Source organism: Ornithodoros turicata, chromosome 8 (genome assembly GCF_037126465.1).
Source record: "Ornithodoros turicata isolate Travis chromosome 8, ASM3712646v1, whole genome shotgun sequence".
NCBI classification, from domain to species: Eukaryota; Metazoa; Arthropoda; class Arachnida; order Ixodida; family Argasidae; genus Ornithodoros; species Ornithodoros turicata.
This window is the reverse complement of record NC_088208.1, coordinates 10,303,108-10,328,896: the sequence shown is the minus strand read 5'-3', so window position 1 is coordinate 10,328,896 and position 25,789 is coordinate 10,303,108. Positions and strand designations below refer to the sequence as shown.

The 25,789-nt window shown below is 46.7% G+C and overlaps 1 protein-coding gene across 1 annotated transcript; it reads right to left on the bottom strand.

Annotated features, from left to right (window-relative positions):
- LOC135367495 (uncharacterized) lies at nucleotides 1–25,789 on the bottom strand. The gene is made up of 19 exons (XM_064600797.1): nucleotides 25,611–25,789; nucleotides 22,885–22,946; nucleotides 22,080–22,285; nucleotides 20,089–20,209; nucleotides 17,854–17,926; nucleotides 17,700–17,792; nucleotides 17,614–17,639; nucleotides 16,805–16,882; nucleotides 12,333–12,396; nucleotides 7,469–7,545; nucleotides 5,883–5,962; nucleotides 5,669–5,821; nucleotides 4,018–4,150; nucleotides 2,386–2,456; nucleotides 2,243–2,309; nucleotides 2,029–2,178; nucleotides 1,923–1,958; nucleotides 200–338; nucleotides 1–107 (listed from the first exon to the last, which is right to left on the bottom strand). Exons 1-19 carry the CDS (start codon nucleotides 25,744–25,746, stop codon nucleotides 1–3), a joined length of 1,872 nt encoding a protein of 623 aa, XP_064456867.1. The 5' UTR covers nucleotides 25,747–25,789.

Genomic DNA, 25,789 nt, shown 5'->3' with positions numbered 1-25,789 from the left:
CTACAGGTTAGCCGCGAGGTCCGATGTGCGCAAGCACGTGAGTGCAGCATGTCTGACAGTGGGCGCTCGACCTTTATAGCTTACCCTCTGGGGCAAAGGCTGCGAACCTAAAGACACAAAATCCATTTCCAAATTTCTCTGTGCCCAGTTTTTGGAAAAGTCAGTTTTTGAGGCCAATTACATATAGCACTTTTTGTACGAAACTTGTCTGACCGCTCGTCTAACACCCAAAATGAGCAACGCTCTTCTCTAAGACTCACCCGTTCCACGTCAACCTCGACACTCTCCTTGTTCCTATTTGCAAGGCGCAGTGCTTTCAGAAGGCGCCTCGCGAAGATCTGGGAACACGGGATGCGATAAAGCTTACTCAGTTACATTGAGAAACTCAGATAATGGTAAGATCACAATTTTATTCTATTAGCCGTCCTGTCCACGTCTTTCGTCGTCGCTTTCTGCCCTATTCTTCGGGATAAAAAAATGTCGTGAACTCATGTAATACCCTGGCACACGGGCAGGCTAGAACTTTTCGAATCAGGGTTCTATTACAGCTTTCAAGAGCCCCTCAGTGAAATGAATTCGTGCCGCTGACACACGACACTGGTGATCTGGTGTTGTTTCTCTCAAGACACTCCGGATATTCCTCAGTGCCTCGTCGATGCGGACGTAGACTTTACGAGATTGTTTCTGTGCACGCATATCTTCCAAATTACATTCCCGTGACTCTACGGGAGACCATGTGCTCTTCTCCACTCCCACACTACTCGCGCCTTTTTGAGCGCCCTCGGAACTTTCGATGTTGACAAAGGAAACCCTGATCCAACTAAAGCTGTACAGTGGGAGGACTTACACACACACACATAAAGGCCGCATCTTCCAGCATTGTGTCGAACACGATAAGATGCGTTAACTTTGAGGGCGATTCATAGAGGGTATGGTAGTTACACAGTTTAAGCCATCAGATGTTGTGACAGCGCCAGAATGGTGTCGCGCAGCCTGATAAAGCTACGGACGGACGGACGTCGTGGTTGGCACCATAAAGCTATCGCTTCAGAAACGCTCCACGCTTTAAAACAGGCTGACAGGTTGTCGTACGCCGATATTCTGACGCTCTCAAAGCTGTAAACAACGACAACTACAGAGAGCAATAGAGGACGCAATAGAGGACTTAAGAAATGTCAAGAAGCTTAGCGCCGCTTTGAACGATGGGGACTTACTGGGAGTAAAGAAGGAATTTCGATTCCTTCTATTTCGGTCGATTGTACACGCGGAGTCAAAGTCAGCGAAAACAAAACGTTGAGGACAATTGATTCGAGTATTCTATAAGGACGGAAAGCGCACGCAACAAGTACTGGGAGTTTCTGAAATCATCTATTGTGCACGACACAGACACGTAAGCCTCAAACGCCCAGGAGACCCAGGTTCTACTCCTGGTGTCAGCATCTCTTTTCCCTGAGCCGGTTGAATTCGCTGTCAAATATGTTTTGAACTGGTGCAACGACAGTTCCTGTGCAAAAATAAGTTTTACAAGCAGACGCCAAACACACGACAACCTAATCATTCTACGAGACTGATTATCTTCGGCGCTGAAAATGTAGCTGCCATGGTACTTTCAGAGAGCATAGATTACATTTCTGGAGTATACGAGTCCCTAGGTCCGGTATACATGGGAAGAGAATACCGTTAGCCGTGAACGCGCAGGTTCACCTGCGTATTTGACCTCTATATCTATCCTCTCCACAAAGGTATTGTGGTTTAGTACCTGTGGCCCTCATGTTCGCGATTCATAGTGCGCTTTCAAGCGACAATGTAGCATGGTCTGAGCATAACCTACGGACGCTGCTGCGATGAGCGGCGTTCGCTTCGAAAACTTTGGGCTATAAAATACTCTCAGTCATGAACGTCTATAAGTCCGAAATACTTACATTAAATTCCGGGTACCTCTTCGCAGCAACTTTCATCTAGAGTCAGAGCAAAGCGCAGCAAGCTGTCTCAATAATACGACACGATCACAACATAGGGATTGCATACGTGAGAGGAAAGCGTGGAATCCGCGTCCAGTGCCTTTACAAGTGCCTCCGCCTTTTGTTCCGCCGATTTCAGTGTTTGTTGATTGAGAAGGCCAGGAAGGTAGACACCTTGATCGTTTTCCACCAATCGGGCACGATGGTCCTCCACATTCTGTTTAAGACATCGCCAAAGAATCGAAGTTACTTAACAGAATAAGAAAATGTGCGGTACTCACCAGTCTCTCGAGAGGGTAAAATGAGACGTTGATCATGCTAGCATATGACCTCTTGCTGTTGCATTTCCTGTTGTGGAAATATGCAAACTCAATTATCGGGAACCCTCTCCTTTTGGGGATAAAGAGCACGTATAGGCACTTACTGAAGAATGGAACTCGGCTGAAGTCTAGACAAATAGGCTTTCGCTGGCATAACGAAGACATACTCAGCTGCCTGGAAGGAGAAAGTTGAAAATAACAAATCCGTTCCACATGATAGTTTGCTGAACGGTGTCTTATCAATTCCATTTCCGGAGGTGTCCTAAAAAATCAGTGCTCTTGAGCGACCTTACCTTGGAGACTTATACCGGTCTGCAGCAGCAGTGGTTTATTCAGAATCACGAGTACGGAGGCGTGTTGGAAAAATTGGAGGGGTGGGGTCATTAATATAGTTGCGTCATTACAGCTTAGCATGTCGTTACCGACATGTGTCTCAAGCTGAAATCGTAAGGGCACCCCCCGTAGGGGGTACGCTAGCGAAAACGTTAAGAGGTATCACTGAACATTTGGGGAGTTAGGGGGTGTAGGGGGTTCTGGATAAATCACTGTGCTGTAGTCATGTAAAATGCACAGTCTGCGTGAGCCACACTTCGAGTCAGGCGACCCAAGCTCATCGCGGAGCACCCTCAAATCCACAGGAGTGGTCAGCACACGCCCTTTTGTAACTACCCTCGTGCGTGCAAGACGCGGTACCCTCGCGCCAGCTCCTAGCTACCTAAGCGCTCGCTTGTGACAAAATCACAATCTCGGCCTGCTCACATGTCACGGGAAATGTCAGTTTGAGATCATGTGACCTTGTCCATGTTCCGTTTCAGCGCTCGCCGACATAACCGCGGCAACGTAAAACCCCAAGCAGTAAAACAACTTGGTTCAATGCTGCAGCAATATTAATACTGGCCCAATACTAGTACAACCGTGGTCCAAGATGTTGTGTTGCTTGGGATCAATCGCGATTATAATTATTTGGTAAGGTCTTTACGCGACGTGATATCATACGACTTCATTGTTCCATTAAAGGAGGCATGAAGGAAATGCGATTTTAACGTCTTTTTATCAGAAGCACTAAGAGAGCAACTCTTGTGTAGAGCGCCCTTTCTAGACGGTCGTGGCCGGCGTGTAGCCTGCGTTACAGCCATAGCGGGTACGTCGTCTCTTTTGTGGAAAACCTTGCGCAACGATTTCTCAGAGCTCTCCGTGGAGCTACTCTACGACTCACCCTCCACGGCAAGCTGTCCGCTCACTACTCCAACTACTCTTCCCCCACCGTCGCCTCCTCGGCTGTCTACTCGACTCAGACCGCCCCGACAAGTCACTTGGGCTCCCAAGCTCGTTTCTATTCGCCTTGCAAATAAATGGGGTAACCCAGCCATGTCGTAGCCACTCTCGCGTCCGTGAACTCGTTCTTCCCCACCCTCCTCATCGTTTCTCCTTGGAAACATGCGTGTATCTGCATGGAGAACAACTGAGTTGCATTTAATCCGAAAAATTCCCGTTCTTCCCTCAAAGAGTGAGCGCATCCGTGTGTACCGCATCAGCTCAGGGAGTCTTATAGCGTTGGTGTTTTCACGTCTGCGGGATTGGACAGCAGTACGAGGCGTCATTTGTGGGTCTACGTGTATTACTGCGAGGGTATAAGGTAAGGCTAACTACCGAGGACTAAAGAAGTTACGAAGTAACGCGCTTAAACAGCAATCGCTTTGTTCGTAAGCATGTTGAACACAAATCGTGTACAGTACCAAATCTAAGGATGCATAATCATTCCTCCGAAATGGAGAGCAGATATAGGTTTCCAGTAAAGAGGCCATCAGGAAGCACACAGATACGAGGCCGCTTAACGCACAGCAGACGAACCAGACTGCACCGATGTTCCTGAAAAATCAATCAACGGATTGTAAAGGGAGAGTGGGTACGTCCGCGTGGTGACAAAATAACTGCTACAAAACGACGAAGATATCAGGTTAGCAACAACGTAGGCGGGATGTCTGGATGCTCGCGACTGTGTATTTGACAGGCAGGTTTACTTGTACATAATAAAGCACAGACGGATTACTTCCGTACTCTAGCGGAAGCCATTTACTTTTATTATACGTAAGCAAAGCTGCGTGTCCAATCGAGCTTGAGCTGCGAATCTATAGCCGTCCCGCCAACGTCGTTTTAGCCTGTTCTCCTCGTTTGCGTCCTACAACTCTTCCACCCTGAAAAATGAGCAAGCAGAAGACGAGTCATATTGAACTGTTATATTGGACCTCGATATTACCGACTGCGAAATCCCCAGTCTGGCAGTTCGCGTTCTCGAAGCAAGGAAAATCAAGGAGATTGCTCGATTGGTTCGTAACATGGTACATGCCGTGTTTTAAAACACGGCGTCACTACTTAACAACCCAGCTTGACGGGTTTTCGATGTCTGTCCAAGTCGTTTCAGCGAACGAAAGCCTAATTTTAGCAGCCGTAAGGCTTAGCAGGGCAGACACGACGGAACACCACGTTAGAAGAGACAAAGCGCTGACACGCTGGTGCATGATCAAGGAAGGGAACGCGAGACAGGGATGAAGAGACGACACAACAAATTTGAACGATACAACAAAACACAGAATTTGTTGTGTCGTCTCTTCATCATTGTCTCGGGTTCCCCTCCTTGAACACCACGTTAGTTAGTTTATTATTAGGTTAGTCCAAATTTGGTATTTGCATTATGTGACGTTATTATTGACGTTATGTCAGTCTAAGTTCGGTATAGGCAGTTTCCCGCGCACGACTGTGCATTTTATAGTCAAATAACGTTTAGTATGAACATGAGAGAACTGAACGTTCAGTAGTTTATTTTGCAGGGGGGATTTCGCTCACATTATTTCCAGGTACAGCATACCAATATTTATGCAAGGTGTTTCACCTAAACTGTTTAAAAATTCTAACTGGCGTTGCACTCGGGCGGACGACTGTGGGACTTTCTGAAATTTCCCTCTGAAAACTTTTGCTGCCGTTTAGGAAGGCTTTGGACAATTTTTAATTGAGGGATTTTTTTCAATGGAACTCTGAAAATTGTCAAGCCAACCTCACTTTTTTTTTACAGAAATATGAAGTCATCTACTGATAACCGCAGACCCAACAAAAACTATGCACAGTATAGCAAAAGCAATCTAAACCGTGCCAACTTGCGCTCGCTACTCAATCCGCAAAGAACTACAAAAATGAAAATAAAAAAAATCAATATCTGACTGTGGACGAGACACACTGGTTTAGTGTGCCCCTTCTACCCTGGCTTCTTATGCCATTCCATCTGCATTTCCATGACTCTTTTTCTTCTGATTAAGATTTTTAAAAGTCCTGGCATACAGACTGTCCACTAGTAGCTGATAACTCCGATAATCGATAAACTGTAGTAGATACCTGTGTAACACAGTCCCTCCCATGTTAGACATGGCATTACGTTTATTCGGCGGTACGACCTCCTTGTAGTTGAACGCTCCTAAAAGGAAACCAAGAATCATGCCTGCTTCCACGCACGCTACAGCAATGTAGGAGCCCATCAGAAGTAGATTACTGGAAAGCCAGAAAGCGCATGTATATGTAGCAAACAGTGCTAAGAATGCCAGCAAAATACCTGAAGAGTTTCATGCTCTTGAAATCCAGGACACTGCCTTCCGAATGCAGGACATTGAAACTTCCTATGAGCCCGAGAGTCTGTTATCAGATACAATAAGTTTGATGACCAGGTCGTAGGGTCAAACATAAGAATGTTCTTACGACAGCGCCTCATTATTTGACATAAGATTTGAAATTTCAATAAACATAACAGGAAAGTGTTGTGCGAACGCATGTGATGCCACGCTGAAACTAGAGATAACGAGATCGTGAAATGCTGCCGTATCTTCTGGATAACGAACAGGGTGATGGCAATAGCAAACAGTAGACACACTGACACGACATATGAATGAAGGCAAAACAGTGGTTCATGTCGACGAAGCCTGATGGCGATTTTGGGTGATATACCTCAGTAGACATCTATAGTCGAGAAACGTCGTCATGACGTAGGTATGCAGACTGAAACCGAAACAAATCGGAAGGCGAGGGCTGGGTTTCACGAATGAGCACTTGTTCGCTGCCTCCTATTGAAAGAAAAGTAAGACCGAAGGTCGCATCCCTTTCAGGGACCGTCGTAATCTCCTCAAGACCGTGGCTTTCGGGCGCGACCGTGTTTACCTCTAGCTTCGAGCGTAGTTCAACTACAACAAATTGGTGGCGCTGCCGGACACTATGACTTCGTTTGTTTACAAACAGGGAGAGGTCTATAGAGCAGCGAGAACGGTCCTGCTCGGTTCGTTTCCCGCAGGAGAGCGACCCACGCGGAGGCACCTGAGCGGAAGCACCTGAGTTCATAAGGCGCTCTTTCCACAGGGGCACTGAGTAATGCGTGCTCCTTTTTCATGCCAGTTCTGGGTCAGACTCTAAGAGCAGGAGCCAAACAAACCGTACTCGAAGGGTGAGAACTGCTCCATGCTTGATTACCCGAACATCGTGTCTCTTGGTCCTTTGGCATCATCCAAACTTACAGCTCGCTCTCAGAGCAAGAAAAAAGTGCCCGAAATGCATAATCCGAAATCGCCATGAGCTTGGACGCAAAAACAACAGCGCATAACTGTACGAAATACGAGCTCCTGTTGCGTTACGCTATATGCCCTGTTGTTGTTTATCGCGGATCTTGTCCACCAGCTTGCCTGCATGATTGTCATTTTATAGGTTTCGCAGATTGATCCCATATGAATGAAATTCCGTTTGCCCAACCGTTAAGGCGTATCTGGTAGATTCTACAGGTAGCGCAAAAAATGAAACAAAAAGGGAAGAAAAGGAAACAAATGCGGAAGACATATTTCAAAGCATCGGCTGTGAAGAGCCCTCCCCAGAAGAGTAGTACTCACATGCAGTTATCTATTCTTACTACTACGCTGGGACTATTTGCTGGACGTTTTTAGCGTGCATCAGTCGCATAAATGTTTTTTCGTTGCGTTTGTTATTGCAATGTTGTAAAGTTTACACTCAAAGGTGAATAGGCACGGCGTGGTATCGCAAACGTTTTTCAACGTTTACAGCTCCAACGTACAGCTCCAACAGATAATTACACGTGTGCACTTTCGGTACTTTTCATATCGACTTTAGTATTTGGAAAAATTGATAGGTCACTGCACTTACATCATTTGTGTCTTGAGTGTACTTTCTACAGAGTCCTTCAATGTCCTCGATGACTTCGTGAATATTCTCCCACACAGCTGCGCCCAGACCCAAAAGTATATATCCTCTCTTCACCAATACATTAACTTGGAAGCGATATCGATGTGATTTAGAGTAATAGATCTATCTGAACTTGTGATTTGCTATCGCTATCTCTCCTACACCAGTTTTGTACGAAGCAAAAACTGCTTCGTGACATCAACATATATTTGCTAAGTAGGCTAACATTGATACAGATCGAGGTTCCGAAATGTCAACGAATCCAACAATAAACAACAACTTTAATGAATATTTTTGTCTTCCAAGATGTAAGTGTTGGGATCGCTACGTATTACAGATCTACGGTTTCATTCTGATGTCATAGTGTACGTATGACGGCGTAGATTAGCAAGGTATTCCATCCTGAGTAGTGAGGGTAATGCGAGCGAAGACAACCTGGTATCAAGAAGCTTAAAGACACGTCGGTATGGAGTGAGACACAGCGCTTGGAAGTAGCATCAGAAACGGTTGAAGGCCGGCATTACGGTATGAAGGTTAAGACGATACGGCATTTAGCACTCGCGTATACACAGTAGATCAAAAAACACCATTTTTCATAAAAGAGGGGTGTTTTAGCACATAAACACCCTTTTTGATTCCAAAAATGTTATGAAAAGGTGTAAAAAGGATGTTGCAAGAGGTGTAGAGGAACTACACCCACTTCTACCTACGGGTGTTTTCAGAAGGCTGTATTTATATTTTTACACCCATTTTGTTCATTTTCCACCCTTAAAGCAATGAAGATATCTAAAATGGTGTTTGAAGATGACAATCTCATATGGACTCCGACACATTTGTTGGATTGCTTTACGCTTTCCTGTGGTATCTGGAAATAGTTGCGATGGGACGGGAGGAACAAATAGACACATCAAGGCATAGTTTCCCTCCCTATTTCATGCATCACATGTCCAACCTTTCTACCATTTGTCCTGTTGACATTTCCCCCAACACCAGCATGATACCAGTAAACTTCAGAACAGCAGACAATTTGACAATTTCCGAAGGCAATAATGCGTAGCAAGTTGTGAACAAGGAAGTCCCGTGGCGTGAAACCGTGGCATATTTTGGAAGAAAAGCGTGTGAGTAACTTAATTATTTGAGCGACAACTTTGCTGGAGAAATAAACATGTTCCTGTATCCAACAGCTTACATTCCCCTCTCAAATTTTTAGCCTTACGATAAGCCAGGTGAGTTCTTTTTGGAAGAGTGCTGTGAGTACAACACCAAGGCTCTTCTGCCCCTTGTATACACTCTAAATCCTTTGACGGACACGTGCCGGTTAAAGAAGTTTCCTGAGAAAGTGCAGCCGGTACACAGCCGTAACCGTCTGGAAACAGCCGTAACGGTTATCCAATAGCAAGCACAGCGATCCCCATCGCCAAATTTCAGCAGGTACAGAGCCGTCACGTCGGTATGAAACGTCTTTGTGCCCGCTGGATAATATGTGCGCCTCCTGAACCCCGTACTCGTGTGCTTGTTGAATAGTGCCTGTGCCTTCGTTGGAGCGCGTACTACGTTGCTCTGCGCTCCGCCGGTGAGGAGTGACGTGGCACGGCGTATTCCTCCACAGTGTATTCTTTCCCGTTTTTTTTGCCCTTGTCTGCGCTACAACCTCGCCTTTGACAAGGATGACAACCTTGCTTTTTAAGTACACGTGTAATGTTTGCTTAAGGTAAGTCAGCCTAGCTGTGAAGCATCCTACGACGCCTACGTTTTAGTCGTGTTTAACCATCGAAGTAGATTCTGTTGGAGACGATAGACGTATTGCAAGTGTCGGCAAGAGAGGATCGGCTACATCATGGAGGAAGGAAACACAAGGAGCGGCTTTTCGGTCCAGACTAGCGTAGCTACCCTCTAGAGGTCGCTCAAGTCAAAATCGCCATTACGTCCTGTCCACCAAGTGATCCCCTCTAAAATTTCGGTTTTGCAAGGCTTTGTTTCTCGCGCTGCTCTCTGTGTGAATTTGCTTTTCGAAAGTAATTTATTTTGAAAATGCGAGCGCCATCGTACAAACGACGTATGGTAATGTGGTGGTTCCTGTCCGTCCTGCGGCTCTCGTTGAACTGGAAGCAGCTCTGTCACGGGAACACCTTTTGTCCGTAAGTACACGGTCAGTTGTTTTAGTCGCCTGTGTGTGTTCGAGTTATCTTGAATTGTTCCTTTCGGGCCTGACACTGTGCTCTGGATTCATTTCATATCCCCTGTTGCTGTACAAATCTGACTAATAGTGTTCTGAGTACGACATTCTTTACCACTTAATCAGGAAACGCACGTACGTTGAAAGTCACCGCTGACACACGTGATGTTTCCGGTCCCGCGCACTGCTTTTGCATTCTGCACACTGTGACTGGTCTTCTAATAGAAAAGTAAACATCCGAGCATACAGAAATGAACTGCAAGCACGCGTACAACGTAATACTGCACTCTGAACTGTGACCAGCTCGCGTTGTCTGCTCTGGTGGTGCCGTGCCGTCTGGAGCATGGAGGAAGGAAACACAGGAGCGGCCCTTCCAACTTTTTGCCATTGAGACGGGCGTGCCAGCTTCGCACTGAATTCTGGGATGCTCCTGTCTACCATGTGACCGCTCACGTGACCCCAAGAGCATGCGCAGGCCAGCTGCCAAAGCAGACGACGGGAGTCGTGATTGTCTTGCGGTTCAGATATCTTCATTGTGATGAACGCCGCGCGTCCAGTTTTATTTGTGTGTGTTCGGAAGTTTGCTCGGTTTACCCTTCTACTGCAATACCGGTCACGGTCAGCAGGACAAGCACGTAGGACCAGAAACATCATTCGTGGCAGCGACCTTTGTGTGAAGATGTGGCCACGTTTAGTGTGTTTGTTGCTGAAGTGGTAAAGCATGCGAGTAATCAAACTGGTACAACAATGGAGGAAATCAAATGAATCTTAAGCTGTAGCACAGCGTCCGTTTGTAAGGGAACGATTCAAGATGACTCTCACAGACAAGAGTACGAAACAACCGATCCAGTACGTACTTACCAATGAAATGTTATTCCAGTGACAGAGCTGATTTCTGTTGAACGGCAGCCGCAACCGCGGTAAGAACACGTTAACAAAACGTTGTTTCCGCAATGGTGCTCACATTTTAAGAGTAAATGACTTTGGAAAGGCATAAAAGCACAGAAAGGAGCACGAGCAACAAAGCGTTGCTAAATCGAAACTTTAGAGAGGATCACGTGGTGGACAGGAAGTAATGGCGGTTTTGACAGGAGCGACCGCCAGAGGGGTCCCACGGAAATCTGTTCGAAACGGCCGCTCCTGTGTTTCCTTCCTCCATGGTCTGGAGGGTCACGTGAGCGGTCACGTGGTAGACAGGAGCATCCCAGAATGCATTGCGGAGCCGGCTAGGCCGGCTACGCTCGTCCCGATGGAAAACTGTCGGAGAGGCCGCTCCTTGTGTTTCCTTCCTCCATGGGCTACATCGGTGAAGCGACGATGTACGTTAAACAAGCGAGGTTAGTTGTATCCTTTCGTTATAGGTGACAGTGGGACTGTATCAGTTGCAATGACATGAGTTACAAAGTGATGTACAATTCCAGCATTCACGTTGGAACAATGCCAGCGTGATATTCACTTCGGTTTCTTTACAGGTTATTGTTTCCTATCTCAACGGTCACACATACATGTGCAAAACTGCAACTGCTTCTCACATCGAAGCGTGTCTGGTGCCACTTTCTTGGACAATTGTTCGTCGGCCATTTCGTTTGAGGGACTGTCATGTTCGTCACTAAGGATGATCTTGATTGAGCTTTGCAGTGCCACCTGTTCAAAGTTTTGAGGATTTTGCGTTCGACGTTCTGAGGACTGTGTGGTGCATCGGATGGGTTGTGTGTCCGTGCAACGTGTGCTCCATATGTGTGTGTTGGAATTAGTGAACAGTGTATGCTTTCCATTCGGCAAACGATGATGTACTGGATGCAATTTAAAGGTATGTGGAAGCCAATAAAATTTGGTGTTTCATGTTCGATGTCCTTGGAGCATTTTCTTCTTTCCTTTTTCTTTATTTGTGCGTAGCCTGGTGGTCATTTTGCTATTAGTGAACTCGGGAGGCACAATGTCTCGCGTGTTGGTGAGTACAATTAACCCTTCAATACGTCCGGTACACTGTGGCTCCTGGCGTTAGCGGGATGTCGTACCAGTTGTTTCAGGGGGCACAGGGCTCGTTCAGCTTTCGCAGGCACCGCGTGCCTCTTGAAGTCATCTGATCAGACGGCACCTATCCGTCACTGGGTTTAGAGTGTCGGCATGTAAACCTGGAATGTGGAGGTGCATGACATGCTTTATAGCATTCCATTACGTCTGTTTGAAGGGCATAAAAGCTGCAATACATCTCCCTTAAATGGTGTTTGAGGCAGTGTCAAAAAAGGTGATTGGCATGTAATACACTTTTCACATAGGTGTTCTGTGTAGAAAGCACCTTTTGTAAACGTGTTTCGCAGAATACACCTTCTGAAAATAACTGTTTGCAACAGTGGGGTGTAGGAAAGGGAGTCAATTATAGGACAAGGGGTGTAAATCAGTTTACGCCCCTTCTCCTATAACTGACTCCCTTTTTTACCGCACCCAAAAGGTGCTTTTCGATTTACTGTGTAGGTCATAGAGCAGTTAGGCGAAAAATAAAGCATGCAACTGGTACAGCGTTAAAACTTGCAAAAGTCATATGCGAATTCAATCAAAGAAAACAATTGGCGGCAGGAGTACTATGACTTTCACTGGCAAATCACGTCGTAGCGTGGTTGCGTACAATACTTTCTTGCATATACTTACTTTTCCTTTGTGCTGACTTAAGTATTGAGATTTCTTCGGTTGCTGTAGTGTACACTTTGGATATCTGTACGAATCATACAATTTTAAAACAATTGGTGTTGATAGATCCACACCAGACCAGAAACGAAACAATACACACAGAAGCAATACAACTTTCACGCTCATTACAGTATTGCCTCGTGCGTATATATTGTCAAAAGTGTCCCGAGGTGTCGGTGCCTGTTATACATCAGGGGACTGTTCCTACGTTGGTCCCTGTGGGACCTAAAACCTGGAGCCTTAGTCTAGTCGTTAAAGGGACATTTTCGAGAAAATTGGCAAAATGAATGATAGACGGAAAGCAAGGGGTACACCAAAGGGGGACACATCGACGGGCATGCAGAGATAGCGAAGTGGATTGCAAGGGCCATTGAACGACGTCGTGGTGCCAGTGATCATGAACTCATTTCGGAAGGGTTGAGAAGGAACAGGAGACAGACACCGTCGTGGAGACCGAAACCTAGCCGCAAAGCAAAGTCTAGCAAAGTCAGTTTTCAAAATACCCACGGCGTACATCAATAACACCGATGTAATCGCTGTAGCAACTGTTGGATATCTTTGGCGTAGGAACAAGTGGACTGCTGTCGTAGACACTGCAGGACATCTTTCCGGTGGGCTACATCTGTGTATAAGGTCTGTCCTCCAAGGTGCCCCTAAAGGTCCTAAATAAATGGCTATCGCTTTGTGCTAAATCTGGGTTGTTAGAGGCATGGCGCAAAACATCCCATCGTATTACGTCCAGGATTGCTACCGTCAAACTCGCCGTGTGAGGCCGGGCGTTGTCTTGGAGGCGATGATCCTTCCGGCCAACAGCCCAGGACTTTCATTGCGAATTATGTTTCGCACGGTGCCCTTTATCAGCGTGGAGGAGTACTGGTAATTTATCGTGGCCCGTCGCTCCAAGAAGTCGACAGCTGTGGAACCCCGCACGTCCCAGAAGGCTGGCATGGGCTTTCCAGAAGACTGTTACATTTTCCTCTTCTTTGGTGGCGGGGAAGCCTTATATCGCCATTCAATGCAGCAAGAATTCGTTCCCCTCGAATTGACACCAGCTGGTTTGACACCAGTTAAGCAGGTACTCAGAAACTCTCATGCGCGCTCCCTTCTGGCCTCAAGTGAGGTGTCGGGCAGCCCATCTTTCAGAGACTTAGTGAAGCAGTAAGTACACGTGAATGATTGTCTCCACGCTACCGGCACTAATATTACGCTGGGCTACAGTGTCCTGAACTGTTAGCTGCCGGTTATCGTTGATGGCTCTCTCAATGCCTGCGGTGTTCTTCGGCGTGACTGCAGTTGAACGAAACGTATCCAGGTGCTTCATTCGTCACTACATTCCGTCCTTCGCCAAACTGTCTGCACCACAGTTTGTTCCCCATACTGTACTTTGTGGGGGGCGCTAGTGGTTACCCGACATTGTAGCCCCAGTAGGGGCGCTGGCTGTACTGGTACGCCGGTATTTAAGGGGGTGGGTTTGATGCTGGAGAGGTGTGTGTTCTTTGGGAGCGTGGCCTGCAACATGGCAGGGAATAAATCAGGTCTGTTGTGAGTAAACCTCCTTTTTGTGGTTCTTCCCATGCGCGGTTGATGCGAGCGAGTCTGGGGTTCCGGTCGTGGCGAACAGAGGTTCCCACAATTTGGCGCCCAACGTGGGGCCTTCCCCGTTTTCTGCTAATACGAGTATGAGTGCCTGTTTGTAATTTTGTGATTTAGCTCTTTTTTTGGAAGCGGGAAGGAGCTTCGCGCTCTTGCTTCCGTAGCGGTGTGCTAATTTTGCACGGTGCACTAGAGTCACCGCTGGTCGTATTTTCCGTTGCTTTTTTGTATTTTCAGTCTTTTCGAGACGGAAGCAGCCTTGTGCTGTTGTCTCGTGGGGGGGGGGGCAGTTGGCTCATCCTGCTTGGTGCAGCGGAGTCGCCCCGTTATCTTATCCAAATTCTAGTGTTTTCACTAGCCTCGTTGCTCGTGTTGGCAGAATGTACGGGTTACGCCCAGTATTCCGGAGCCCTCTCGTTCGGTCATCAGCATGGGAGCCACGGTACGTTGGGTTTCTTCCGGCTTTTTACCTAATTAGGCTTTGGCTTGTTTTTGGAAATTGTTAGGTTTGAATTGTTTGTAGACCTACTGTTGCAATCTTTGATGTGTTCGGTACCCGACGCACTCTGCTCGCTCCCCGTCCGCGGACACCAGCGGACAGCCATCCGGACCTTGCAGGGCCGTTGACGAGGTTTGAGGTACTTTGGCAGTGCCCTCATCCGCATAATTGTCACACTCTGGAACCTGCAGGCCGTAGCCTGACAATTCTAACCCGATAGCGGTGTAACCATGCATGGCACGCTAGGGGCAGCGCGTCTTGATGTTAGGCGGTTCGCCGCTCTAGACATGATCTTGCACGCTGTTGTTTCCTGATATACCGCATTCTTGGATTACGCGGATATCAGGCTGATAAGGTGACGTTGCGCTGTACCCGGCGCAACGGTATCTCGGACGAATTTGACACCGCCCGCAACCTGGAGTACGCTTATCTCTTAGGATTTACAAGAGATAGCCCAGACGTGTTACGGTTTCATGTGACGCCCTGGTACGCTTGGGAAGAAGCCGGCTTTCAACTGGTTTAAGGCAATGTCTCGGTTCCTGGATGTCGCCGTTTCCCCGAGTATCCGACACCATTGTTTTGCGCAAAGGTTAGTCATTGTAGGGAGGGTACTGCAGGCCCCAACCTGCTGATGGGGACCATCCGGGTTTCAACCGGTATGTATCTGTCAGTACTGGGTTTCGGTCACCACATCCAGGTGCTCACGGTCCAGTGCGATTTTTTTCGAACTTCCGTTACGCGGTCCTTCGCTCGTACGTAGGAGAGAGTGCTGACCCAGCGCTCGTGGTGGGGGGCTTCCCTTTCACTACTGCCTATTTTCGTTTCTTCCAGTCTCTAGTCGACGAGGACCAGGGAGGACGGTTCGTCCATCAAGGCCGCCTGGATATTCCCGCTCCCGGTCCCCGGTTCCTCCCGCTGCGGTTCCTCGACCCCGGATGAGATCGGCTTCGACATGGACTGTCGTCCATAATGGTTATCCCGTCTCGTGGGCTAGCCACTCCAGGTGGTCTTCTCAGCATCGCCCCCTTCGGACATCAGACCCGGCCACTGCTCTGCCGCCGTTCCGTGGACTGACCATGGCTGAGAGGCATCCCTCGGACCCACTTTTGCCCCTCTCGGCCGAAGAACAACGAGTGCTGTGCCCGCTTTGCCGTGTTCCTGAAATTCACCGGGCCACTCACCAGCGGGGACATCTGCATCGAACACGGGCGGCGGAGTCCTCCTCTAGCGCTATCAACCCAGAGGCGGCTATAAGCATTCTTCGTCGCATGCGGCCCGAGGCGCTCCGCGAGCTCCTGCGTGAGACGCTTCGCCAGCCACCTGAACCACCCGGTGCACCGCCTCCGATTTTCGAGGAAGAATTGCTCATGGAATTTCCCTCCGACGAGGACCTCTGAACTTTTGTGTAACGAACTTGAGGAGGGGGAGATGTGGGGGGCGCTAGTGGTTACCCGACATTGTAGCCCCAGTAGGGGCGCTGGCTGTACTGGTACGCCGGTATTTAAGGGGGTGGGTTTGATGCTGGAGAGGTGTGTGTTCTTTGGGAGCGTGGCCTGCAACATGGCAGGGAATAAATCAGGTCTGTTGTGAGTAAACCTCCTTTTTGTGGTTCTTCCCATGCGCGGTTGATGCGAGCGAGTCTGGGGTTCCGGTCGTGGCGAACAGAGGTTCCCACAACTTGTAAGATTTCCAAAATATCAGCTGGTTTAACGATCCCTTTTACGGGGAACTTGATGATGCACCGCTGCTCCACAGCTTCAGACACACTGCTCGCTGCCAGGATAGCTAGCGCTACTGCATGTACACTACTTCACGTGCCGCCGACCCAAGAATAGTTGCAATTTGTCCACCGTAAGTGTTAGAAAGACCGCGTGTACAAAGTGTAACCGAAATTTACACTTCCACGGTGAATTTTCTCGAGCAAAAGTTTCAGTCACCCTTGGAATACCCTTGTATTACTACCCTAATACAGTGGAATTGGAGGTTGCTGGCTTCGCGCAAACACTGTGTTCATTATCGATGTAATGAGAAGTACCCACAGTCCACAATGTACAGAGTTTACAGTTTCGCTGGATTATCAGCTCCTGTATTTTCAGTCTCGTAGATATAATTTGCTTGACGCGATCTCGTTTCAGTCGACTATATTTGACGAGTTTCACCCGAGAATTCGTTGCTACTCTTCGATTATGTTTAGCCTGTAGACTACTGTCGCTAAACGAGGTGCCATATTTCACACCTTCACCTACTAAAATTAGACCAAACAATTTGGAAGTCACAATAGTTGAGTGGTCAGCACTGTGTTACCGTAAGAGCATATCAGAATTCGGACGGACAAGCTCACTTCAAAATCGAGGTCGTGTGCTGGGTGCTCAAGGTACTTCTTGGCTAGGTCCAATACTGAGCCATCTGTCTTCTTCGCCTGAATAGAAAAGAAGAAAAAAAATTCTGAATATCTGACCAAAACTGTGTAATCAATGTGGGGAAAATCTCAGACTGAAATTTTTAATAGCAACACCTTAAAAAAAAAGTATTGACAGCGTCTATTGATCCTATCCGAGAAACTTCATCACGGTGTTGGTGGAAAGACTGAAACCAAAACGAATCGAAAGGGAAGAGTGGGGTCCCATGAACGGCGCTGCCTACCATTGAGGAAAAAGTAGGACCGAAGGTCGCGTCGCTCGCATGCAGGTATCATTGTAATCCCATCATGACCGTTGCTTCCGGGCGTGATGTTGTTTGCCTCTAGTATCGAGCATAGTTCAACTCTACCAAGCTTGGAGTGCTGTCGGGCACTATGAAGACCTTTGTTTACAAACAGGGAGAGCTCTATTACTTTCGCATCTCTTCCTTATTGACATCGCATCCGCAATAGTTGTTTAAAAATTAATAAAGTGTCTATAACAACAGGCGCTTTTATCGCGAAATATTCTGTACCACACACGTGAACAATAGAAATGCAAAATGAATTTGGCGATCAGGATCTCCTCACAGATGGAATTATCCTTGTGAACATTTTGTCGTGTACATACAACAATTCTCAAAAGCTGCGAACGCACCTACAAGTATAATGCATCGTGGATCATATTCCCCGTCTCTGAACTATCCCAAGGCTGAACAACATGAACGAACAGCAATCCTAAGATCACTCACCAGGTCATCTAAGATGGCTTCAAGTGCTGTGGGTAGAGCAGATGGTGGTAGATTCAGTGATTGAAGACAGAGGATGTGTAACCTACTTGGTTGGAAGCGACGACCTTCGAACAGGAATGCTCTGCTTGAAATATTGCCTCGTTCGATTAGTATTTTGAGTACAGTACGGGCCATTCCACCTGTACGAGACCAGCTGACTCTCAAACACACACGCAGGAAGAAGACGTAGTTCCCACTTACTTCCGTCCCGAAGTTGTTCATACACTGTGCTCAAGGTGGGAATCACTCTGTCGCCGGCCAGGTAGTTAACTTTCTGGGAATGCAAACGAAGAGACGACATAGGTTAGTTAACCAGAACCAGAGACATGTGAACCATTGGAAGTTCGTCATTATAAAGAATACGTTTCACGGTGTTGCAAAGTTCTCGTCTCTCGGCGTATTGCCCACGAGGTGTCAAGTCAGCGAAAATGAAACGTCGAGGATAATTCTGCCCTCGTCATGACAGTAATCTCGCAGAATGCAACCTGTGCGCAAGGAACACACAGGGATTTCTTGAAATTGTTCATTTATAAGCGGCTTACATTCTTGGATTCGTGACAAATAGGGTTGGTGTGCAAGTTGCTTTCTGCTTGCAGTTGCACGCGTTAGAGAAATGAATGAATGAATGAAAACATATTGAATAAACAATGTGGAGATATTGAATTGTATAGACCCACTTCAGTTTTGTAAACAAGAAGGCGCACGTGCGCCTACTCATGGAGAAGACGACGTGGCTGGTGGGCAAAGGGGTCCAGGAAACCGCATGGTGTGTACTGCATATTTGGCCCTTGTGTACCGCAGAGCACATCCATCAGCTACACCACCTTATGGCATGCCTTTAATAACGACTGGAAACACCTAACAAACCCAAACTAACTGACCTAAAGCTATCTCAGATTGTCGACGTGACATACAGTTGACGTCAAATTTGTGACAAGAGCCTGTCCACGTCACTGTCATGCCACGTCACTGCCATAGTACAGAGCGATGAGGCCTTACATGTTCCACGACACTGTCGCGATGATCACGCGATTTTTCCCCACAAACAAGGCGGAAGTGCCGCAGAATCGCTATGACGTCGCGCACAGAAGTAATTCTATAAGCAATTGAATAAGCAATCAGTTATGTCACTGACGAATATATCAGGTTGTAAACGGTGTCTGAGAAGTTGAATTATAATAAAAACTACGCCACCTAGAATCATGCGGTCAACGGCATTTGTTCTTACAAGGTCTTTGCCACCTCCTGATGTAAATGTAACGTAAGGTAATTTTAATTATGTTAATATTTGAGAACTGAACTCCGAAATTTGTCAAGTAAAGAACACTTTTTTACCCCACCAATGTGTAGAGCATGCCGAATTTACTCAAGTTCATGATAATTGACAGATATCGAGGAGATATCCCAATGGAAAAAATAGCCGAAGATCATGCTTTTCGGGGCACCAAAAGCACAGTGCTTAACGGCTTTTGGAGAGTAGTCGTTGTCAGTCTGACAAAAGGAGGGTGCACACCAAGCCCAGAGAATGATAGTAGAAAGAGATAACACACGCATGGCTTCATGGTGCTCACGTATAGGAATCTTTAGCTTTTTATAATAAAACTTGTAATTTTCTTTGTAATGACATTGATTAGAAATATCTTCTTTGATTAAATGTGCTATTCTATTTTCATTCTGATTCATTGAAAACTTGTGTGTATATGATTGCCGTTAATAAAAATATTGTGTTTCATCCTTTCTGTGTGATACCTCTTCAATGCTATTGCATCATACCTGTCAATCAAGTCAATTGTATTGTCTTGTGTTTCTTTTGTTTTAGATCGTTAAGGTTTCTTTCGGCTGGATTTTTCCGGTTAACAGACTGGCAGTACAATTTCCAGCACCATTACAATTAATATATTTCCATTTGTACTTTTATGTATGACTCTCCTTTGCATGTCTATACTTGAATGTAAACCGCTCACGTGCCACCAACTGCGCCATGAAAAAATTCTGAAAGATGTCGGCCCAGGCTGAAAAGTGTGCGAGGGTAAGCCCACGGGCAGCCCTACGTCCACGCGCCATCCATCGCGCGCTGGAAAAAATTCGAATGTTAAGTCGGTTCAGACGAGACGGTGACGGAGCACTGGCGGGGATTGCAGGCAACTGACCACGACCGTATACTACTAGCCTTCTAGCTTATTAGCTTAGCGACTGGTTGGTCGCGCATTTCTGTAGCTCGTTGCTTTCTGTGACAAATGGCTATCTTGCTGGTGCCCTTTGAACAGGTGTAAAAGCTAATAAACTTGGAGTGATTGTACTATGTGTACTACTGTTTCGATTATACTAATTGAATGAGATGAGGGTAGATTTTCCAATCATGTCTCAGAAGAATAGATATGCCACATTATGAAAATTATACAGCGAAACATAAGCGATTAAATATGCAGAACCCACATGAGCCATTTCTTCAAAAAAGACCCGTAGGTCATGCTGAATGTTGTCTTCCGCAGTGTCCATCGCTTTCATGCCGACCTGAAGGCTCTCGGTGGCACTGTAGAGGGCCAGCATCCACATGCTGTAAAATAAATAAATCAGACAATGGAACTCGGAGTCGCTCCGCATACAGATCCCAGCGGCGGACACATTTCTAACGGTTACTCATACAGTTCTTACAGGCTTAACATCAACTTTCTTTTTCATTACTGTTGTCATTTAATATGATAGACCGGACGCAAATTATCCCCAATGAAAAAGAACCCAGCAGTAAAATGTCGTCAAGTGGCAGGCGAAGTGGTCTTTGAACACTATTCCTCCTTTCGCGTTGGTAGTACTTTATATTTGACGGTGAAACCAACTATAGTTTTGCCGCTGGTAACGCGCCTCCGAAGGCATATTTCTCCTGCTCATACGCACGCGTTCGCTTTTACTTTACTTATCCTTAGTTAAGTAAAGCACGCGTTAGCCTTTGCATTACTACGCGCGATAACCCACTGAGGGGCCTGATGACATCGAGATAAATTCAGTTTATGCCCAGATAATCTTACTCGCAGTATGGTGGTACACGTTGCTAGTCCAGCACAACACGTAAAAAAGTATTAGCACGGTACTTATCAATGTCGTCATCGTAGTACTGTTTGGGACACTGTAGTCTAAAATCTCCAGCCCGTGGCCGAGCAGTCCCCTATCGGCGATGTCGCGCACGAAGTAACAATACCATTCAAGTCTTTGAAGTACTCTGAAGTACTCCGCCTTAACTCTGAAGTACGGCAACGCAGCGCCACCTGTCGGTAGAGATTATCATCGCATACTCAACGTCGTCCGCTAGGGAGAGCAGTCACTAGCAGTCCCTCCCTTCGGAGAGGGTGTTAGTATAGTATGTTGTGCGACATCGCCGTTGGGGGTCGTTCCGTCACAGCCTGGACATTTCAGAATACCGCATGGTAAACCTGCTTCGTCAGTGACCTGATTCCAAACGTGCCTTTTTGTGACTCCAAGCAGTGTACAACATTTTACTTATTATCTTATGCTATACGACCTAACTACAAGACACACTGCATATGATGCTGGAACGAAAGGAATGTGGAGAAGCGAAGCTCTGGAGAGGGCACCAACAAGGTGGTATATGCCGCCAGGGGTCAAAATAATTGCTCACTGGCAACCGGCGTTATCCAGACGACGCGACAATTTACTGCGGCAGCTGACTCGTAGCCTATCGACCAGAAAACACAGCGTCACCAGGACAATTACATCACCGTAGACGGTAGCTTTGCACCCAACCACAGTTTCTTTCCTTCCTGGCGGATGGTGACAGTGGCATCGTGCAGTCTACACCCTGTAAACATCGCTTCCGCACTAAACGTTAACGTGCAGCTGGATCCAACATTGTTGCTGTCAGTCAGCGGAGTATCGAGTGTAGAGACCGTAGGCAATGCAATAGCGCCAAAAATCAATCGCGAGACGCTGTTACAAGGGCACCCTTGCAGTCATCAACATGATGGCCGTATCGTAGTAGCGAATAAGAGGAGGAGCGTGGGTGCACGTAGTTCTGTTTTTTTGCTTCCAGTTTTCCTCGGAAGCAGCTACTTCCGTTCATCTCTGTCTGCTCCTATGTTTCATTAAATACCTTATCATTCGTGTTACTAGCATGTCTTGGGTCATCTCAACTGGCGGCGAGGATGGGCACCATCCTCACCACAAGCACTGCAGTTTTCGTTTTTGAATTTTGCGCATCATGGTTTAAATTGCCGCAGCGAAAACATCGCAAACCGTCAGTTCTACTCTCCATCTTGTGCACTGCTTCGGTAATGGCGCTCATACTGCAACTGTACCGATTTCAATGGCAGAAAGAAATGTATTCCACGTGAGACGACTTTGCTCCTTCTCGCTCTGTTTTCGTGGCTCATCTATATGCTGGATAAAGGAACACGTGATAAATGGTGACTAACCCGCAGCAAGCAATACAGAGTACTTGTAGTTTTACGTAAGTCCAGAAGCGAGCAACATATGCTGGTGTTACGTCGACTGTGCATTCCGCCCCACTCCAGTGACATCTTTGCCGCAGAAGGTACAGCATCCCGATACCAAGCAGCAAAGCCCCGTACGTAAACATGGCGACGCTCACTCCATATACGAATGGCTGATAGGAATGTGCCTGCGGATCGAAATAAGCCGATAATCTCGCCAAATACTTTCAGCTTCGCGTGGACAACCAGACACACGTAGACACACAATCTCAAGATCCAATTAACTGATACTGCGGAAAAGGAGTTCGCGATTCTGTTGATGAACTTGGATTGAAACACAAAATAAAAAAAAAGTGTAATATTTCCATATTTCCTTTTAATACATTGAAAACAGTACTCCTTCACCAACAGCCACCACGAATTTACCTACAAAAATATGACATGTCGTCTTCCGCCATTTTGAACAGCAGCAACAACTCTCTTTAGGGTTTGTATACTAAGCGATCTACAAGTACCGCCTATGACTGTTAGCTGACTGCGGCACGAAAAACTGCGTCTATCGAATACGTGAATGACAGCGAACTTTATTGCATCACATGACCCGAGGCAGCCTAAGAAGTGGTGCTAAACTATTTATTTTAACGCGGCCGTGGACTGTACATGCTTCATTGAAGACCGTACTTTGGTCATTGTATCATATCGAACACAATCACTTCATAATTGCTATCACATTATCATAAAATCTACCATGCAAAGAAGTTGATGTATCAGGAGCTTATTCGCATACCATTTGAAAAAGTCGCACTAGTTTTCCCAATTGCGTAGAAAACTTTCCTTCCATGTAGAACTCTGCAAGGCAAGAAGTAGCAGGTAAAGATCTCGTGCACAGTTCCATGACATTGTTATAGAAGTGGCGTTGCGTTGGAATTAAAACGTCAATTCTTAGTGCGTGTGTGCTCATGTGCCGTCTCTGTGTCTTTCGTTGCACTCGTTTATCATGCATAGTAACTCCCAACCAGCCAAGTTTGTTGACATTTTCAGTGTATTTCTACTTATTTTGGCTCTGTAAGTAATCCTTCGCCTTCATCCCCTGGACATATCCATGCCAACCTAGCGAGAGTGTTTGGAGGGTGCCCAGGGGCGTGGTATTGTGGAAACGGACACCACACGCTCGCAAAAGGTGGCTCTTATGCAGTGCGTACACGGGGCCTAGCAGCTAAGTATGAAACTAAGCATGGAAATAAATCTAGGAGCTAAGCATGAAATCAAGGTTGTGTTCACGTCTGACCACAAACTGGCGTCGGTGAGAGGAAGAGTGAATTGCTTCCAGGACAGAGCGGAATGCTCAATAGGCCTTGTTAACCTATTTCGGCTTTGCTGCATAGGGGTTGTTAACTGTCTCGAGGTATCATGCGGCAGCCCGTATATTGGCTAAACTGGTCAATATATAAGGAATAGACTCAGGGAGCATGAAATATACCTACAGGTTAGTTCGCCGGTCACTCTCAACGAACGTACATGTTTCGGTGTGTGGCTGCTGCCCTCTCTTTGAAGAATAAGTTCTATAGATCAATAGATACGGTCATGGGGAAGTTGTTGAACAACAGATAAATGAATCAGCAGCGACTTCGTCGCGTTCACGCAAAAGTAATGTGTCCTTCTTAAGTCCTGTTAGTATGTATAAGATGCGCGGTCTGTTCAACTGGGCAGTACATTGGAATTAAAACGTCAGTTGGATGTGAGTGCGTGTTCTGTGTCTTCTTTGTCCTGTACGCCTTAAAGGGACGGTCTCGTACAGCCGGGGCGATTCCGAAACTTAGCCAAAACTAGCTACACGAGTTCTGTACACATACAACGGCCAAAGTTTCATTCGGAATAACCAGGTCGTTTTCGAGGAATTTGTCGAAACGTGCCGTAATAGCAGGCGACGAAACCTGCGCTTCTCTCATGCATACGTCACGTATGACGTCGGCCTGCGGGTGCGTCGTCGTTGCCATGGTAATTGGAACTTGCAGAAACACCTTGGGTTGAGTCATCCCCTTTGCTCTCGAAATGGGGACACTTAGGCATATGCCTCCGCGAGCGGAGAATGTAGTCCGAGCATTGACTGTGGGATCTGAGATAATGTGGCGCATAATCGGATACGTGGAAGCTAAGTCATATGTTCTCTTTCCGCGAGTATTTAATGCGGTTTTTAAATAAACACGCACTCCTTCTCCATGTACGTCGTCAGCGACACTTCATTTCGAAGCATGATCAGCGTACAACGGGGAGTGTAAAGGAAGCGCGCGTAATACATTTTTGGTCGGAGCTGTAATGCGACCGCGCGCGCCGATGGCCAGCGACTTCAAATTTGTGATTGTGGGTGGGATTGTCCTGCGACTTTTAACTTGTCTCTGAGGATTAACATGGTTGTTCTAAACCACCATGCTTGCCACTTCTTAGAATGTGCGTTTTTCACCTCAGAACTGAAAGAAAATGTACGAGAGTTGCCGCTGTGCCCAGTAACTCCTGAAAGCCATCTGCTCACGCCGATGCACTAGCGCGCGCAAAAGCACACGATTTCTGTATCCTATCACGGACTTTCCCGCAGGGCGACGTGGCCGTTCTTATTGTTGCGAACACAGATCGCGGCATGCTCTGCAATCTTTATCAATTTAATTCGGTTATTTAATAACTGTGGCGTGTTTTGTCGGGTAAATTCGCAGTATTCTATTTTCAACAAAGGGCGATCGAATGGCACACTTTATGAGAGGGGCAGGAGGTGCGAGACCGTCCCTCTAAGGCGGACTCATGCTATCTAGTTACGTTCGGTTCTTGCGAAGTGGCAGCACCGTCGAAAAATTGTTTTCTTTGTTTGCTTTTCTCCTGCGCTCTAATGAAGTGATGTAATCGGCGCCAGCGTGCAGAACATGGTAGCAAACCCCAAAGCCGTTATTTTTATGCGCAGGGATCTGAAAAAAAAATGCAGTATACGTTTGTCGAACTCGCTGATTGCAATCAATTCCTAGACTGTTACTGTAGAGATTGATATCATTTTGACTCAGATATCGCTCCCGTGCGTGCAGTGGGAAGCGATTATGTTGCATCTCGCATAAACTCCCATGTATTAAAAATTTCACAAACCTCAATTCGCCGTAAATTAGTGGATCGCTACAGGCCTTTAAAATGACTCACACCCTAGATAAATTTGAGAACACGCCTGTGCCTGTTTCGTGTCGAAATTTAGCGAGGATTACGGTAACACCGTGAACAAAAATTATCCATATACTTTCAACAACATGACAACATTAGCATGGCTCAATAGATGCGCATGTAGCATTCGCGGTAGCATAGACCTTGGCGTGATAGGTGCTAACACGACTTAGGCAGTATTCGCTGCATGCAAACGAAAAGGAAACGTACAGTACATAGTACTATAGTCAGCGAGTTAAAAGGGGCTCTGGAGGTCATGTTGTAGGTGGTATTATCGTACTGCTGTTGTCGTCAAGGACAATGGCGAGAAGGGCCTACCTGGTGTGGGTCGCCTTGCTAGAAAATGCACGATGGATTTGGCGATAGCGTTCCAGGACACCATCATGCCTTGGTCCAGTGTCAGCTGGGATAGATATTTGAAGTGAGTTGGTGATGCACCGCTGATATTCGTCATTTTCAGTAGCAGGAGAGAGTAGTTCCGCCACGGAACCCTTTGC